The following is a 15,423-nucleotide window of genomic DNA, read 5'->3' on the forward strand; positions in this document are numbered from 1 at the left end:
AAGTGTTAGAAAATAATTAGATATAAAAGTAGTAAATTATCCTTAATAAATACCTTTTATAGAGAGGGTTATTAGAGATTAACAAATTTGTCTTTAATGAATTAATTTACATTTTAAATGTTATATTGTTAATTTACATTCTAAGTCCTAATCTTTTTAAAATATTTTCACTATCACTATCACCATTACATAAACTTACACGATTACACCACTCGACGTCATCACCACCTATAACCAACATCACTAAACCGCGTCATCACCACCACATTACGCGGATGACATGCTGGTTTTCCTTAATAAAAATTGTTTATATATTGTTTCTTGCTCTAACATAGTACAGTAACATCTTTAAAAATAATTCTTCCTTTTTTTTTTTAACTTTTTTTTTTTTATCATAAATGTTTATGTATGTTCCAATACTCCTCTACCAGTATAATACTGTAATAGTAACGAAATTCATCAATACCCATAAGAAGGTGCATATATAGGTTTTCCCTCAATACCCATAATCAAAACTTTTCGATCACCATTTCCGCCAGGGTATCTCCTCTTAAAAATCGTCTGAAATTCAGGTATCAACAATCCCCCAAGTTTCCACCTTTATTTCTTCTTTTTAATTTTATTACATTTTTCTCGAAAAACAACAAAAACCCATAATTTCAATCTACGATAAATTCTATGAAAAGTTATATAAAAAGATGAAAGAAATAGATGGATCTGATGAATCAAGATCTTTTGTAAAAACAAAAAGCTCATCTGGGTGTTTGATTGTTGAAAAAAAGGCTGGGGCTTTTAGTGTGGGGGGTAAGTTTTCGGGTTTGAGTAAGGATAAAAAGAGGGCTAGAGTTGTTTTAAGTGATTCGGAGTCGAGCGATGAGTTAGGCGAGCCTGTTCGTCGAAAAGTTTATAAATTTAGCACTGGGTTAGTCGAAAGTGACGATTTACGGATGAAGAAAAAGGTTAAGGGGAATGTGTCTAATGAGGTAATTAGTACCGGGTTAGCTGAAAGTGACGAATTGCGTGTCAAGAAGAAGGTTAAGGATGTGTCTAATGAGTTGTTTAATACCGGGTTAGCTGAAAGTGACGAATTACGTGTCAAAAAGAAGGTTAAGAATGTGTCTAGTGAGGATTTTGGTACAGGTTTAGTTGAAAGTGAGGATTTACGGATCAAGAAAAAGGTTAAGAATGTGTCCAATGAGGATTTCGGTAGAGGCTTAGTTGAAAGTGAAGATTTACGGATCAAGAAAAAGGTTAAAATTGCGTCGAATGAGATTGTTGAAAAGAGGCTTAGGAAGGATGTCGACGAGGGTCCACGTAGGTTGATGTTAGATAAGCGGAATGTGGACAAGAAGAGGACGGGTGTGGATAAAGAAAAGGAAGTTTTTTTGGAAAGTAAGAGTGGACGTGTAATGGATGGTGATGATGATAATGAAGATGAGGATATTGATGAGGGTGTTGGGTTGGCACTTAAAAACGGTGGGTTGAAGGTTAAACGGAAGGAATCTAGGAGTGGTGTGCGACCACCTAGCTTAGTGAAAGTGTTAAAACGGGATGGGAATGCGAATGTACCAACGAAGAATGAGGTTTTAGTGAAAGGCAAGGAAAGCAAGATTAAGGGTGCTAGTACCACGGAAAAGCAGTTGTTGCGGGAGAAGATTAAGAAAATGCTTTTTGATGCTGGATGGACGATTGATTATAGACCGAGAAGGAATAGAGATTACCTTGATTCTGTTTATATGAGTCCTGGAGGAACCGGTTATTGGTCTATAACTAAGGCTTATGAGGCGTTACAAAAGGAAGAGAGAGATAAATCGAAAGCTAGTGGGGACTTTACTCCTTTACCCTATGAGGTTCTTAATAAATTGACAAGAAACACACGAAAGAAAGCTGAAAGGGCTATTCTAAAGAATATAAGACGTGAAGGCATCAGCGAGGAGTCGAAACGGGTTAAAGTGAAAAAGTTTGCACATAATGCAGCTAGTGGTAATAAGCAAATGGAGAAACTTGGCTCTTTAATGAGGCACAGTCGTAAGCTATCAGAAAGCCGATCGATGGAAGCAAGTGAGGAGAGTGATGACTGTTTAAGTGATAATTCTGAGAAGAAAGCACCCCGTAAAGATGCATTGAAAAAGTCAACTGTGCATCCTAGTTCTCAGATCGTACATGGAAGAAAAAGCGGAATAATCGGCAGACTTACATTGATGGGTCGTGGTTCTGAGAAGGGACAACACTCAGAACATCATGGGTTTGTTCCATACTCAGGTAAACGAACCATGCTCTCCTGGTTAATTGACTCGGGAATGGTTTCTGTCGGTGAAAAAGTGGAATATATGAACCTTAGGAAGACACGGGTAATGGAAGAAGGTTGGATAACTGAAGATGGAATTCATTGTGGTTGCTGCAGCAAAATTGTAACAGTTTTGAGGTTTGAGCTTCATGCAGGAAGCTTACTCCGGCAGCCATTTCAAAATATTTTTATAGAATCTGGCAAGTCATTGATTCAGTGCCAGATTGATGCGTGGGATAAGCAAGAAGAGTCAAAGATAAAGGGATTTCATGCCGTGGATGTTAATGGTGGCGATCCTAACGATGATACTTGTGGTTTATGTGGGGATGGCGGGGATTTAATTTGCTGCGATGGCTGTCCTTCAACTTTTCACCTGAGCTGCTTAGATATGCAGGTACTATAGCAGGCTGATATTACCGATTGTCATTCATCTTTGTTAACTGCTCTACATATCCTCTAGTTAATGAATGAAACACACATTATCTAATGTCTTGCCCAAATGAACTTTTATTTTGCCCTGCCTTTCTGAGGTTCAGAGATCTCAGGGGGAGTTTATGTTATTACATTGGTCAACAAGAGGAAATTAATGGCTTCTAGTAGTAATCGAGGATAGGATTTATTGCAAGAAAAGATTGTCATAGAAGCTGTTGTTTCTAAAGTTTTGATGTTTGACATAACCCTGACCAAGATTTCCTCTTTTATGTGTTTTTTTTTTTCAAAACTTTTTTATAATTATATCTTACCTAGTAATGTAATTCAGAGTGAAGTTTCAGAAGGTTTCATAACTGTGTATGGTTGTGTATATATACATATATTTGTTTTAATATATATGCATTGAGCATTCTGTGGAAGTATGATGTGGACAGCTACATGATATTTGTTTCTGGTCAGATATCAACTTGCCATCTTGTGATGGGATTGGGCGGCACTATTCTGTAAAAGATCGAACTAGGTTTTGTAGCAGTTTGCAGATAAACGGAACAAGTTGAACAATCTAGTTAAGTCTTTGTCTTGACTGCCTTATGAAAATTAAGAGTGGTCTGATTCTGTAGCCAGGAAACTTATAATTTTTTGAAGCATGATTTAGGAAAATGTACCTCATTGTCATGTACAGACTCATTATATCCACGTAGATTCCTTAACAGGTGGATCAGTTTCTTGCCTTTTCTTTTATTTCAGATGCTCCCTCAAGGTGATTGGCACTGTCTAAATTGTGCCTGCAAATATTGTAAAGTAGCTGGTGGACATCGCCGTAAGGCCAGTGGTAGAACTGCAACTTCACTTCTTACATGCCACCTTTGTGAGAAAAAATGTGATGATGCTCTCCTTGAAGCAACTTTTACCTTTGGGTTAATTTCATATATCCCCAACTTAAACCGCAAAATAGCATATTTACCCACCTAAAACTTATAATATCATATATACTGAATCTAAACTCAAAATTTACCATATATACCAATTTCAGTTGGGGATATGTGAAATTTACCCTTCACTTTTATTTCTGCTTGTTACTTTGTATTTTTTAGCATTTGACTGAGCTATAGCTTCCTGTTCTTGCAGATCATAAATCATGCCTCCCTGAGATGGATGACCAGCCTATTGATTCCAGTGATCTGAACCTTCCTTTCTGTGGGCAGAAGTGCCAAGAGGTATTTAACTCTTTATGTTACGAACTTACGGATAACCAAAATATTAGAAGTACCATTATGACGTGTTCTTGGAATTGAGACTATAAATTCTGAAAAACAAAGTATTTATAGATTATGTAACTGTAAATATAAGAATTAGGGAGTGATATTTTGGACAGGAAGCTTTTTGAAAAGAAAGACTCGTTTAGGGGATGGTGGAATTATGTATTTGATGAAGATGACTGGTGGTATGTGAAATGCCTTTTAGTTATTTACCATATAAGCGGGATCTCTTCAGATAATTGTAGTCCTGTGATGAAGTTCATATGAATTTGGTTGTCCATACTTTTTAGCACATGCACTAAATGTGTGTGCCTTATTAATATTTGGTGCATGATATGAATTTGTCGAAGCCAATTAAATACGTCAAATCATATATTTGAAATAATAAATTATACTTGCGAGCATGAAAGTTTCATATTTGTAAACATAGTGTTAGGCGTTCATTCAAATACTTTACATCGTATATTTGAAATAAGAAATTATTCCTGCGAAGATGAAAGTTCATATTTATAAATAGTGTCAGGCTCATATGGCTAGGTTGGTGCTAGGCTTGTGTAGCTAGGCTGATGCTTTGTTTCTTAAAACACTCTTGAATCAGTTAATTCCACTATACCAGGTCGTGTGCACTTCAGTTGAAGTATAAAACACTCTTGAGAATGATTAATTCCAAAATGTTGCTGCACATTCCCATTTTCTTTTTTCTCTAGGGCATACTATTCTTGAATGATAGGGTATGTTATTGACTTTGGTTTTTTACTTGATCCAAATTTCAAGTTCTACCCATACGATAGATGTTCCAGGAAGGTACAAACGACTTCTCGTAGTAACAAAACCAGATATCATACTTTTTGTGAGCTCAATAAGCTAGTTGATATCTTCTCTTATACATGCCATTAGGATGCAGTTCTGGATATTTGCAAATAACCTATGAATATGCTTTTATGATGGGCTTCATTTACAAAGTCACGTTGATCAGTGGCCATCACAAAATATTTAGTATTTGAATGCCATGCTGAATTATAACCCTGTCTACTAGAGGATCTATCATAAGATATGACATTTACTTTTGTGGGAACCTGGTTCCCGGAACCTTATATCTTGAAAATTCAAGAAGCATGATGTGCTTTTTTTCCTTGGTGCATGGTATCAAGCCATGGTTTTGATCGCGTGTAATGGGTATTTCTGCGTCAATGGAGATATATCAAGAAACTAAAGTTTTCCTGAAAACATAACCCATGTTAAGAAGGGGTCACTTTCTTGCAGAACATAACTACATAAGCTAGCTTTTGGAACATCTTATAGGCAATGAAAAACACTACAATTAACCAACATGTACATGTCACCTCTATTATTCATAGATGATTTATTTGGTATCATAGTTATTGGTAATATCACACAAGCTACAGATTCTTTACTATAATATGACTCTCGGTAACGTATGTTTGTATCTGTATGGAAAATGTAAGGTGGGTCAATAGCTCAATTATTCTTATGGAAGCAGTCTTTCTAATGTTCAGTAGGGATAGACTGTTCACATCTTACCTCCCCTATACCCAGTATATTTGCGGGATTTTGGTATTGATGATTCCTCCAGGACCTGACAAGTTTAAAGTTTAGTTAAAAAGAACCAGTAAGGTTATATCATCGTACACACTCTACTTAAAGATTTACAATTGAATGATTTAGCATTTTAATAATATCCTCCTACTTTTGCAGCTATATCGCTCCTTGCAGAAGCTTCTGTGGATTAAGCATGAGTTAGATTCAGGATTCTCATGGTCTCTTATTCATCGATCTGACCCATTACCAGATGTTGCTTCTGCAAATTTTTCTCAAAGAGTAGAATGCAATTCTAAACTGGCTATTGCTCTATCTGTCCTGGATGAGTGTTTTTTGCCTATCGTTGACAGGAGAAGTGGGATTACTCTAATTCATAATATTGTTTACAATTGTGGGTAAGTTGTAGTTTATATACAGTTATACACATTGGATCATAACAGAAGTCATTTCCTGGGATGTCCAAGCTAATTAGAATTATTCCTATCACGGGGAGCTTTTGTGCTAAAATTTCTATCTCTGTATACATTCGACACTGGAGATGTGTTCATTAAGGTGGTGAGTTGGGTGGGCCAAATGGGTTATAAAACAGATCTTTATTTTCTGGCTCATAACGAATAGTTTTTATGTACGGGTTGCGTTGATTTGACCTGATACACTTTGTATTCAGAAGTTTTAAAAAATAAACTGGGCAACTTTCGACCATTTTATCGTGTTCACATTTGAGTTTTTCTTTATCTTACGGCTTGACCCATTTGAGATTAAAATTAACCTGCCTGATAGGTATATATATGGTTCGGATTTGCCACCTCTTGTATTTGTGTCGTGATATTGATTTTTGTCTACGGATGAGGTTCTCATTTTTCTCACAGGGAGGGTCATTTGCGTGAGGTGCATTGAATAGTTGTTTGTCGTATATTTACGTCACATAACAAAATGGTGGATCATGTATGTTTATTTTGTAGATCAAACTTTAGCCGATTAAACTATAGTGGCTTCTTCACAGCCATTTTGGAGAGGGGTGATGAAATAATTTGTGCTGCATCCATCAGGTAGGTGGCTTTTGCCATTAATTGTGTATGTGTGAATCGTAGATGCCGTTTATTGTCATTGGTAATGGTCATTCTGACCTTATATGTGATCATACCTCTAGGATCCATGGAAGCCAACTAGCAGAGATGCCATTTATTGGGACCCGTGATATGTATAGACGCCAAGGAATGTGTCGTCGGTTATTGCAGGCTATTGAATCAGTAAGGGAATTTTGTAAATTGCATTGTGTGTGGTTACATCTAACCACTTCAATCCCAGTGTTGTAAATAACGGCCTTAGTGGCCGCTATAATGGTAATGGAGGTCCACCGGTACGTTAAGGGGGTTGGAGGGTAAGTTTGATGGTATGAGTCAATAAAGGTCAAATAACGGATTTAACGTCCTTAACGGTCGTTATAACGGGATTGAACGGTCAAATAAAGGGACTTAATGGTCAAATAACGGGATTTAACGGTTAAATAACGGATTTAACAGAGTTTAACGGACCTTAATGGTCAAAAGACATCCTTTTTAACTAATATTGTTAGAATATTGCTAATATGTATATTTTCTTATATAAATTCCTTTATATTTTTAGTCTCCGTTATAACTCCCCAAAATGAGATTTAACCTTAAAGGTGGTCAACCGCCGAGCGTTATTTAGTCTTGAATCAACCCATTTACATCTGACAACATATTGGTTATGTTTTTATCTTAAATGAGTCAATTAAAAGTATTTAACTAATAAGGGAATGGATCAAACTTTCAAACAGATCGAAAGTCCCCTAAAATCTAATTTTCATTGCATGCATCTTCAACTTGTAGCAAAAATGACTCATTTCAGCATGACCATTTTGACCAGTTACCCTTCTTACCTTACTGGCCACCTATACTTGTGCTTTATAACTTTGAAACAGATATATTGGCTGGCATTTCTAGTAAAATCGGCCTTACATTTTTTACTGGCTTATCATTTCATTAGCAATTTGGGCCAAAGCTTAATACCATCTGCATTGTTCTCTCTTCACCCATTTTTCTGATTTTCTCTGGATGCTGTTTGGTAACTGTTAGTTTGAGTCGGTAAATGTTTTTATTATGCTTCCGTTTTACAGGCTCTCTCCTCTCTGAAAGTTGAAAAACTGGTTATTCCTGCCATTGAAGAACACATGCAGACATGGACTAACGCTTTTAGCTTCCAACCTCTAGATAGTTCACAGAAGAAAGAAATGAGATCATTTAACATGTTAGTGTTTCCTGGAATAGATATGCTACAGAAACCCTTGCTGAAACAAGACATCCAGGAAGGCATCATAACTTCAGAAAAAGGTTTGCTGCTATTCAAGAAAAACTGTTTTCCTTATTTTGTCATACAGGTGGCAAGATGGGCAGGTTGGGTAATGGGTCAAAATGATTTCGGTTGACGGGTAAATTTTAGTGTGGTTGAAATGGGCTTGGTTGGGCTGGGCTAACCTGCAAGGCTGCAAACACTTTTTGGTCATTTTCAAAATGATTATTAATCTATTGGAATAGTATTACTACAAATAATCATCAGAAGCTTTGAATCCTGGAACTTGCATGCATCAAAGTAGAATTTGGAAGAATTTTGACCTGATCCCCTCTTTAGCTAAAAAAAATGTATGACCATTTGAGATAAAACACATTGGCTACTGAACCATATCTACCAACTGCTTAAAATTTCCACCTCCATCTATCACTTGAATATTTTGTGTGCATGAACATGGGTTTTCTTGATGGTGATGTAGGAATAGAAGGTGTTGATGTGGATGACTCCAATGATATCTCGACCAAGAAATCCGAGTTGAATGATGCAATCATGCGGAATAGCAATCAGAGTACTAGAAACCCTTCTGACTCAGAAATCCAATCATCTGCAAAGAAATCTGATGCACAATCAGATGCCAATGTTTTAACAAGTATGTTACTGGATTTGAATGAGGCTACTGATGCAACTGCTGGTACTATTTCTGGTTCCTGTTCCAAAGGAGAAGCAATTAATTTGCAAAATGGGAATACAGCTGCCATTGGGATTGCTGATGTGGTTTCTCGATAACCCCAAGGCCCTAATGGGGCTTCAACCAATACTATATTTACAAAAAATTCATGTGGATCTCAACTTCTAATCACTACAAAGTATTCTGTTTCCATGGATGTGCATTCTCATTCCATTGCATTTCAGAACAGCTGTATGACTAATGGTATTCTGATGGAAGCTGATCTTTAATGTTGATGCCTAGAAGTGAATGATGTGCAGAATGATGCCAACAGGAATGTGTTATTCAGTTGCTGCTGGTTGCACAAGAAAAATGTAGGCAGATATACAGAGGATATATTATAGACATGGTCTTGTGCAGAATCCTAATTATATTGAAATGAAATTCGTTTGCATATTTTTAGTACAAGTGAACCACACCAAATAGAAATTTTGTTGATTGATATTATTGCAACTTGTAGAGTGAATGAAATTTGTTACAAGGTGGATTCTAACAATTCAACTCATCTATTGATTTCTCTTGATTTCTTATAAATCATTTGCCTCACTTCTTCATTACTTGATGTCAAATACATGTAAACTGATCAGTACTTCGCAACCCTTGCTGTAAAGAGTATTTTTAAACTGGTAGGCTGCAATGTATGTGACACTAAGGCATTTCATCTAGCACCATCAAATAATCGCCACCATCAATAACAGCAGCTGTTGGAAATTGGCCTAGTTCGGACTGTGAATGTTGCCTGTGTATCCCCTCATTTTTACGGCCAAGAACATATTGAAAATTCCAGGAAATGTTATTGCAACTCATTATGACTGATGAAAACTTTAAGGGGTGTAGATCACTAGTCCACTAAACCTATCAGGATTATGGTGTTTTCTAATGGAGTTGGTGATCCTCAGTTCCACATGGTCTTAAACAAGAACTGGTTTAAGTCTTTAAGAACCATCATTTGTAATGAGCACTACACTCCCTCAATGACTTTCAGTAGCCCAAACGTGTCATACAACTACACCTTATGTGGCATCTTTTTTTTTTTTATTCAATATTAGGTGAAATGCGTTACACCGGTTTTTTTATATCTTGACAATTACTCGTAAATTACGCATTATTAAAAAATCCGTATAACCTAGCTTAATCGTAATATATAACATACTTTATTGCCAAATATCTTAATCTTAATCTTAATATATTCTAAAGGACAATTGATATAACCTTAATTAACCAATCATAACCATTAATTTCCCAAAATTTATTAAATATGTCTATATTAATTTACACTTTTTATTTTACATCACCAATTTACACTTTAAACTTATTTAAAAATAATTAATTTATACTCCTATAAATCAATATTTATATCAATATTTTATTTAATATTATTTTTGTTGCAAGACTTATCGACAATAGCTTATTAAAAATATATTAAATATAAATAAAATATATAACAAAACTAACGACATTATCGTTCAAGGTATGTATTGTCATTATAATGTAGATACATCTCATATATACCATTTTAACGTATAGTCATTTTTTTTCTATATACTAATTCTTATATTGATAATGTTGCAATCAAAACCATCGTATTTGACACGGGTCTAAAAGTACCGGATAAAACATAAGTATTGTCTATTGCAAAAATATAACTCAAAGCCTTACGGGATAGTATAAGTGAAGTGGGTAAATAGCTAAGGGAAATCGGAGGCAGGGTCTCTTACTGCAAACCTTTTTAATATATCTCGTACAAAAAATAATATTACATTAGAACCCTAAATGTAAATAGGAAAAAAGAAACAAAAAGTTGTAGCGAAATATTTAAGATGGTTCAACAAAATTTCACATATTAAACATGATACAGTACAACATAAATATATTACATGAGTTGGTTTCTTTAAGGCTGAATTAGTTTGAAAACCACAACCCAGATTGGTTTCAATTAAATAAACAATTTCATAAACTACACATGACTTTTGACAACAATAACATCCAAAACCTACAAAAATAAAACAAACCGTAAGTAGTACCATAACAGCAGTAGCATTAAAATCGTAGTAAGCCAAAGTACCTAATTGACCATTGGTGTTTCAAGATCCCCAGATGTGGAATCGTAATATGCTATGTACCATCCACAATTGCCAACACTAAACAGTTTTATATATAGATGTTGATATTTTCATTGCTTCCTTACCTGGAAAAAGTCTGCCTGATAGGTAGCATACCCCACAAGCATTACAAAGTGTTTTGGACCCGTAAGACCTTCTCTCCATTGTGGAGTTTCGGTTATCACACAATGGCTGCATTTCTTATTGACGTCGACAAATTGTTGGGATGAAACTCGTATGTTCTTCTTAACCTTTGGAAGAGGTGCTAGTAGTAATGACCTTGACCAAGGATTGATGGTTGGCCGTTGCTGTAATGGCATTGTTCGAGTCTTTACGGGATAAGAATCAAAAGATAGTTGGGTTCCTCCTCGAGATGGCTATAACTGTTTTCCCACTTGACCTGGAGCTGCAAAGTTCAAGGACTAATTCGGGGCTTGGATATAGGTATGCATTAGTTCCCTTTAAGAAAGTCGGTGGTCTATGCTTCCTTGAAAAGAACAGCCTGACATTTTGGTTCATAAGTCTCGAGTTTATGAGGAGAAAACACATATGTAAGTAGAACAACCGAGTGACCCATCTAGCATATAAAAGAAAATAGTATGTAACATATTTGACTATTATTGATATACAACACGATATATATTTCTGTACATAACATCTACACATATTGAAGAAAAGACAATCGACTGCTTCTACTTGCAAATTCTAGTTTTGATTCGAGGCCTAATGTGGAACTTGAAACTTTCCTCGACTCTCATCCCTTGTTTTTTATAACAAAAAGGTCAAGTGTGGCTTTTGTGTTCCCCAATAATCATCGTCAACAGTTCATGGCACAAAATAAATGCAGGTAGTGCCTTTCACAACAGTATGAGCCTACTATTCCAAATATTTATTCTAGATATATACTAAACTTCTTTTAGCAGTTAATCATTTTTTTAGTCTGACAAATTCTCTATACCATCCAAACATATTTATCTTTTAGGTTGATTAAGCAGCACAAGTCAAAACCTATATGTACTAATGTAAAAATGAAAAACCTATCACATAAAAACCAGCTCCAAGAATTAATGTATTAAGCCAGAGAAACACTTCCAGACTTATAGTACCACCAAGCATATCTGCAGTGGCGCCACCGACACCACCATGTAGCGGCAACATCTCCGGAAAGAGATCAAATGGGATAGGACCGAGTAGGTTCGCCCAATCTTCACTAAGACCATCCCCTTCCAAACTCTCCACAGCAAGGCAATTCACCAAAACTATCAATCTTCACAAAACTGGGTACTATAACCACCAACACCACACAATAATAATAATATTATTATTATTATTATTATTATTATTATTATTATTATTATTACTCTTATTACTATTGTTATTGTTATTGTTATTGTTATTATTATTATTATTATTATTATATTATTATTATTATATTATTATTATTATTATTATTATTATTATTATTATTATTATTATCATCATCAATGGTGGTACAATACCACATGGCATTCCAGTATTCAGATGAGCCCTCATGAAGCTTTATTTGGAATTAAACCTCACTTACACATCCCTTACATTCCTGGAGATACTGCCATAGCAGCTGTGGAAGAAGTTCACAGGGATAGAGAATTGATGATTCAAAAGCTGAAAATTAATCTGGAAAAATCAAGGAACAGAATGAAGCAATTGGTGGACAATCACAGAACTGACAGGGAATTCTTAGTGGGAGACTGAGTGTATGTTAAATTACATCCTTTCCAACAAAAATTATTGAAAGCACATGGCAATAGGAAGCTTTCTGCAAAATTCTTTGGGCCTTTTCAGGTGGTTACAAGAATAGGTAAAGTGGCATACAAATTGGCATTACCATCTGAAGCTCAGATTCATCCAACATTCCATGTATCATTGTTGAAGAAGGCTCATGGTCCTACTGCAAATCCAACTGTATTGCCTGCAGAAGCAATTTACCTTCCAACCAAGATCCATTGTGGATAGGAAGATGAAGAAACAAGGCAACAAAGCTGTAATCAAGCTTCTAATTCATTGGAAAGGATTGCCACTGTCTGAAGCATCATGGGAGTTGGCTGAAGAGATTCAAGAAAGATTTCCAGATTTTCAATTTTGAGGTCAAAATTCCTTAAAAGGGGAGGGTATTGTTACATAATATTCCACTAATAAATAGAATTAATAAGTAGAGGGACTAGTTCTGTAACATCTCAAATGTTTGTTGAGTCAGTTAGAAGGAGCGGGAAGTTAGGAACCGATTATTGTTGTATAAATACTTGATCTTGTATAATGAGATGGCAATTATTGTATGTGTAAATCATTTCCTCTCTTCTCTATAATTTCTCTGTAACACAAATGGATTAAACGGTTTTACGGATGAAACATTCAAAAAAAAAGATTGATTAAACAGTTGAAGGATCAAAAATTGTTACCCGAAATGATATCCGATTTCGCACGTATTAGCCGGAATAAAAAAAACTCATGGTTGTGTTGATATGATATACATATATTAATGAAATATAGGGGGATTTAGCCATTTTTAAAAAACCCTATCCCTAAAATTTAGGGATCAAAGGTTATCTGATAGAACTTAGGAAGAAATATCAGGAGTAAAGATTTGACGAAAACAATTGAAGATAGGATAGGAGTTGATGGGCTCCGATGGGATCTGCCTTTTTAAAAAAAAGTCAAGTGAATGAGCGTTTATTGACTGTTGGTTTGACAATTATAAACAAAACCTCTTGTGGTTCAACTGGTAAACACGCTTAGCTTCCGAGTATAACGTCGCGGGTTTGAAACCCAGAATCCTTAATTTTTTAATAATAGAGGGTATATTTATAGCTTACATGCTTATGTGGACCTTACACATCACCCCTAAAACATTGATGTGGCTGACGTGCCACTCAAATCATTCTGGTGACGCCACATCAAAAATTGCTGGCATGGCCGGCTAGGAGAGTGCCAAGTAATCACTTTGTGATAGCTCTTTATATATATAGAGAGAGATAGAGATACATGAATATATATTAGATGTCAACAAAGCTAACTAGGTAGTTTCTTGAGTAGACTATATATCTAAACTTCATACCCATATTATTTGGTTTCAACCCACCCAACATGATAATCCTGGTTTCGTTACTAATCATAGCACCCACGTTTAGTCTAGCTTGCTATTGGCATCGACTAATCTGAAATCTAGTCAATCATCTACATGACAATATGGCACAATGTCTACATCGACATGAAACGACAAAAGTAAATGTCTAAATGATGACCCAAATGCATGCCAGATTTCCAGGACCTAAACCATAGCCATGGTAAGCGGCCCATATTCCACGTTTCATATAATTGGGCTACTTGTTATATATTCTGAGTCATATGCTCGCGCAATGCGGCAGTGAGCTGGTAACAGCGCGGGATGGTGATGGCGGCGGCGGGTGGCGACGGTGCTAGTGGCGGTGACGGGTGGTGGAGGCGACAACGGTGGTAAATGTAAAGGTAATTAATGTTAAAAAAGGTAGTGTAATTATTTTAAGGATTGAAGGATTTATGTTGTAAATTGTTTCATCAAGGGTGTTATAAGGGGCAAGGGTTTAGTCAGTTTGTTTTATTGGCAAAAACCATCGGCAAGTATCGGCTAATCGGCTACACTATAGCATCTCCATCGGCTTGTATCGGCAAGTTTAATCAGCTAGTATTGGCTATATATATCGGCATATTTTGGCCGATCCTTGTGAACGTTGGGAGCGTGTACTTTGTGACCGTTTTTTTTTGTTCTTGTGCCACTCGCCAGAAACCTAAAAAATAATTTGGGGGTTTCGATTTTGAGGCTTGATCTACATTTTTCCTGGCTTCTATTGCTAGAATACATGCCGATAAAACTAGCTGATGCTCCTAACGTGATATATCACCCATCCGGTGAGATCCGAAACCCCTTTTTGAGGTTTCCAGTCATTGCCGGCTAAAAACGTTCACTTTTTTACGGCCAAAACTTTGTTTGGCTTGTGCAAGAGTGTAGTTGACTATCTTTACTACTTGTTGGTTTGGTTTTTCGGCGATCCCTTTTTTGGGGTTTCCGGTTTAATCGATATGGTTCATGTTGCTTTGGATGGTTCGGTTTTCCTGCGAGCCCTTTCTTGGGTTCCCGATGAATTGTTGGTGCTCCTGCATGTTGCATCGGTTTTCCGGTGAGCCCTTTCTTGGGTTTTCCGCTGCTGCTGCTACGGCGGCTGTGGTTTTCTGGCGAGTCCTTTCTTGGGTTCTTGGTTAACTGCTGCTGCTGCTACTATGGCGGGTTGTTTTCCGCAAGCCCTTTATTAGGTATCCGGTTAGACTGCTCCTTCTTATACGTATATTTATGTATATTTATCTATTTACATTGCCGTTAATTGCTTGATTGTGATTAGTTTGGTAATGTTAGCGGTAGCGTTGCCGGATTTTTCCTTGGCGGCGTTGCCGGATTTTGTTCCATTAAAGCAATAGGTAGCCGGAAAAAGTAGTTTTTAGCCGATGATGATATCGTTGAACAATTTTTTAGGTTGTCAGTAAAATGGGCGATGATGATACAAATGTTCATAAAAATGGGACTCGGATGATCCGAGGCGTATCTTGGTGGGGTAAACATTTGGGTTAGTAGCCATGGCGTCTCCGACTTCCGAAATTCCCGACCCCCAAATTCTGAGCCCAAGTTTTATTTTATACAAAAAACGGTCACTTTTTTAGTTTTCCGACAACTAG

At 36.3% G+C, this 15,423-nt stretch overlaps 1 protein-coding gene across 1 annotated transcript; it reads left to right on the forward strand.

Annotated features, from left to right (window-relative positions):
* Nucleotides 1-463: 463 nt before the first annotated feature.
* Nucleotides 464-9,074, forward strand: LOC122599340 (increased DNA methylation 1-like). Its single transcript, XM_043771841.1, has 8 exons — nt 464-2,681; nt 3,467-3,599; nt 3,848-3,936; nt 5,695-5,933; nt 6,501-6,587; nt 6,689-6,788; nt 7,679-7,892; nt 8,330-9,074. The coding sequence occupies exons 1-8, from the start codon at nt 699-701 to the stop codon at nt 8,635-8,637; spliced, it is 3,153 nt and encodes a 1,050-aa protein (XP_043627776.1). The 5' UTR covers nt 464-698; the 3' UTR covers nt 8,638-9,074.
* The last annotated feature ends 6,349 nt before the right edge of the window (nt 9,075-15,423 follow it).

Source organism: Erigeron canadensis, chromosome 5 (genome assembly GCF_010389155.1).
Source record: "Erigeron canadensis isolate Cc75 chromosome 5, C_canadensis_v1, whole genome shotgun sequence".
NCBI lineage: Eukaryota > Viridiplantae > Streptophyta > Magnoliopsida > Asterales > Asteraceae > Erigeron > Erigeron canadensis.

Coding starts and splice junctions, on each gene's coding strand:
- LOC122599340 (XM_043771841.1), top strand. CDS start 699: ATGAAAGAAATAGATGGATCTGATGAATCAAGATCTTTTGTAAAAACA. Junction 3,600..3,847: donor CCACCTTTGTGAGAAAAAAT/GTGATGATGCTC, acceptor CTGTTCTTGCAG/ATCATAAATCATGCCTCCCT. Junction 6,789..7,678: donor TATTGCAGGCTATTGAATCA/GTAAGGGAATTT, acceptor TCCGTTTTACAG/GCTCTCTCCTCTCTGAAAGT.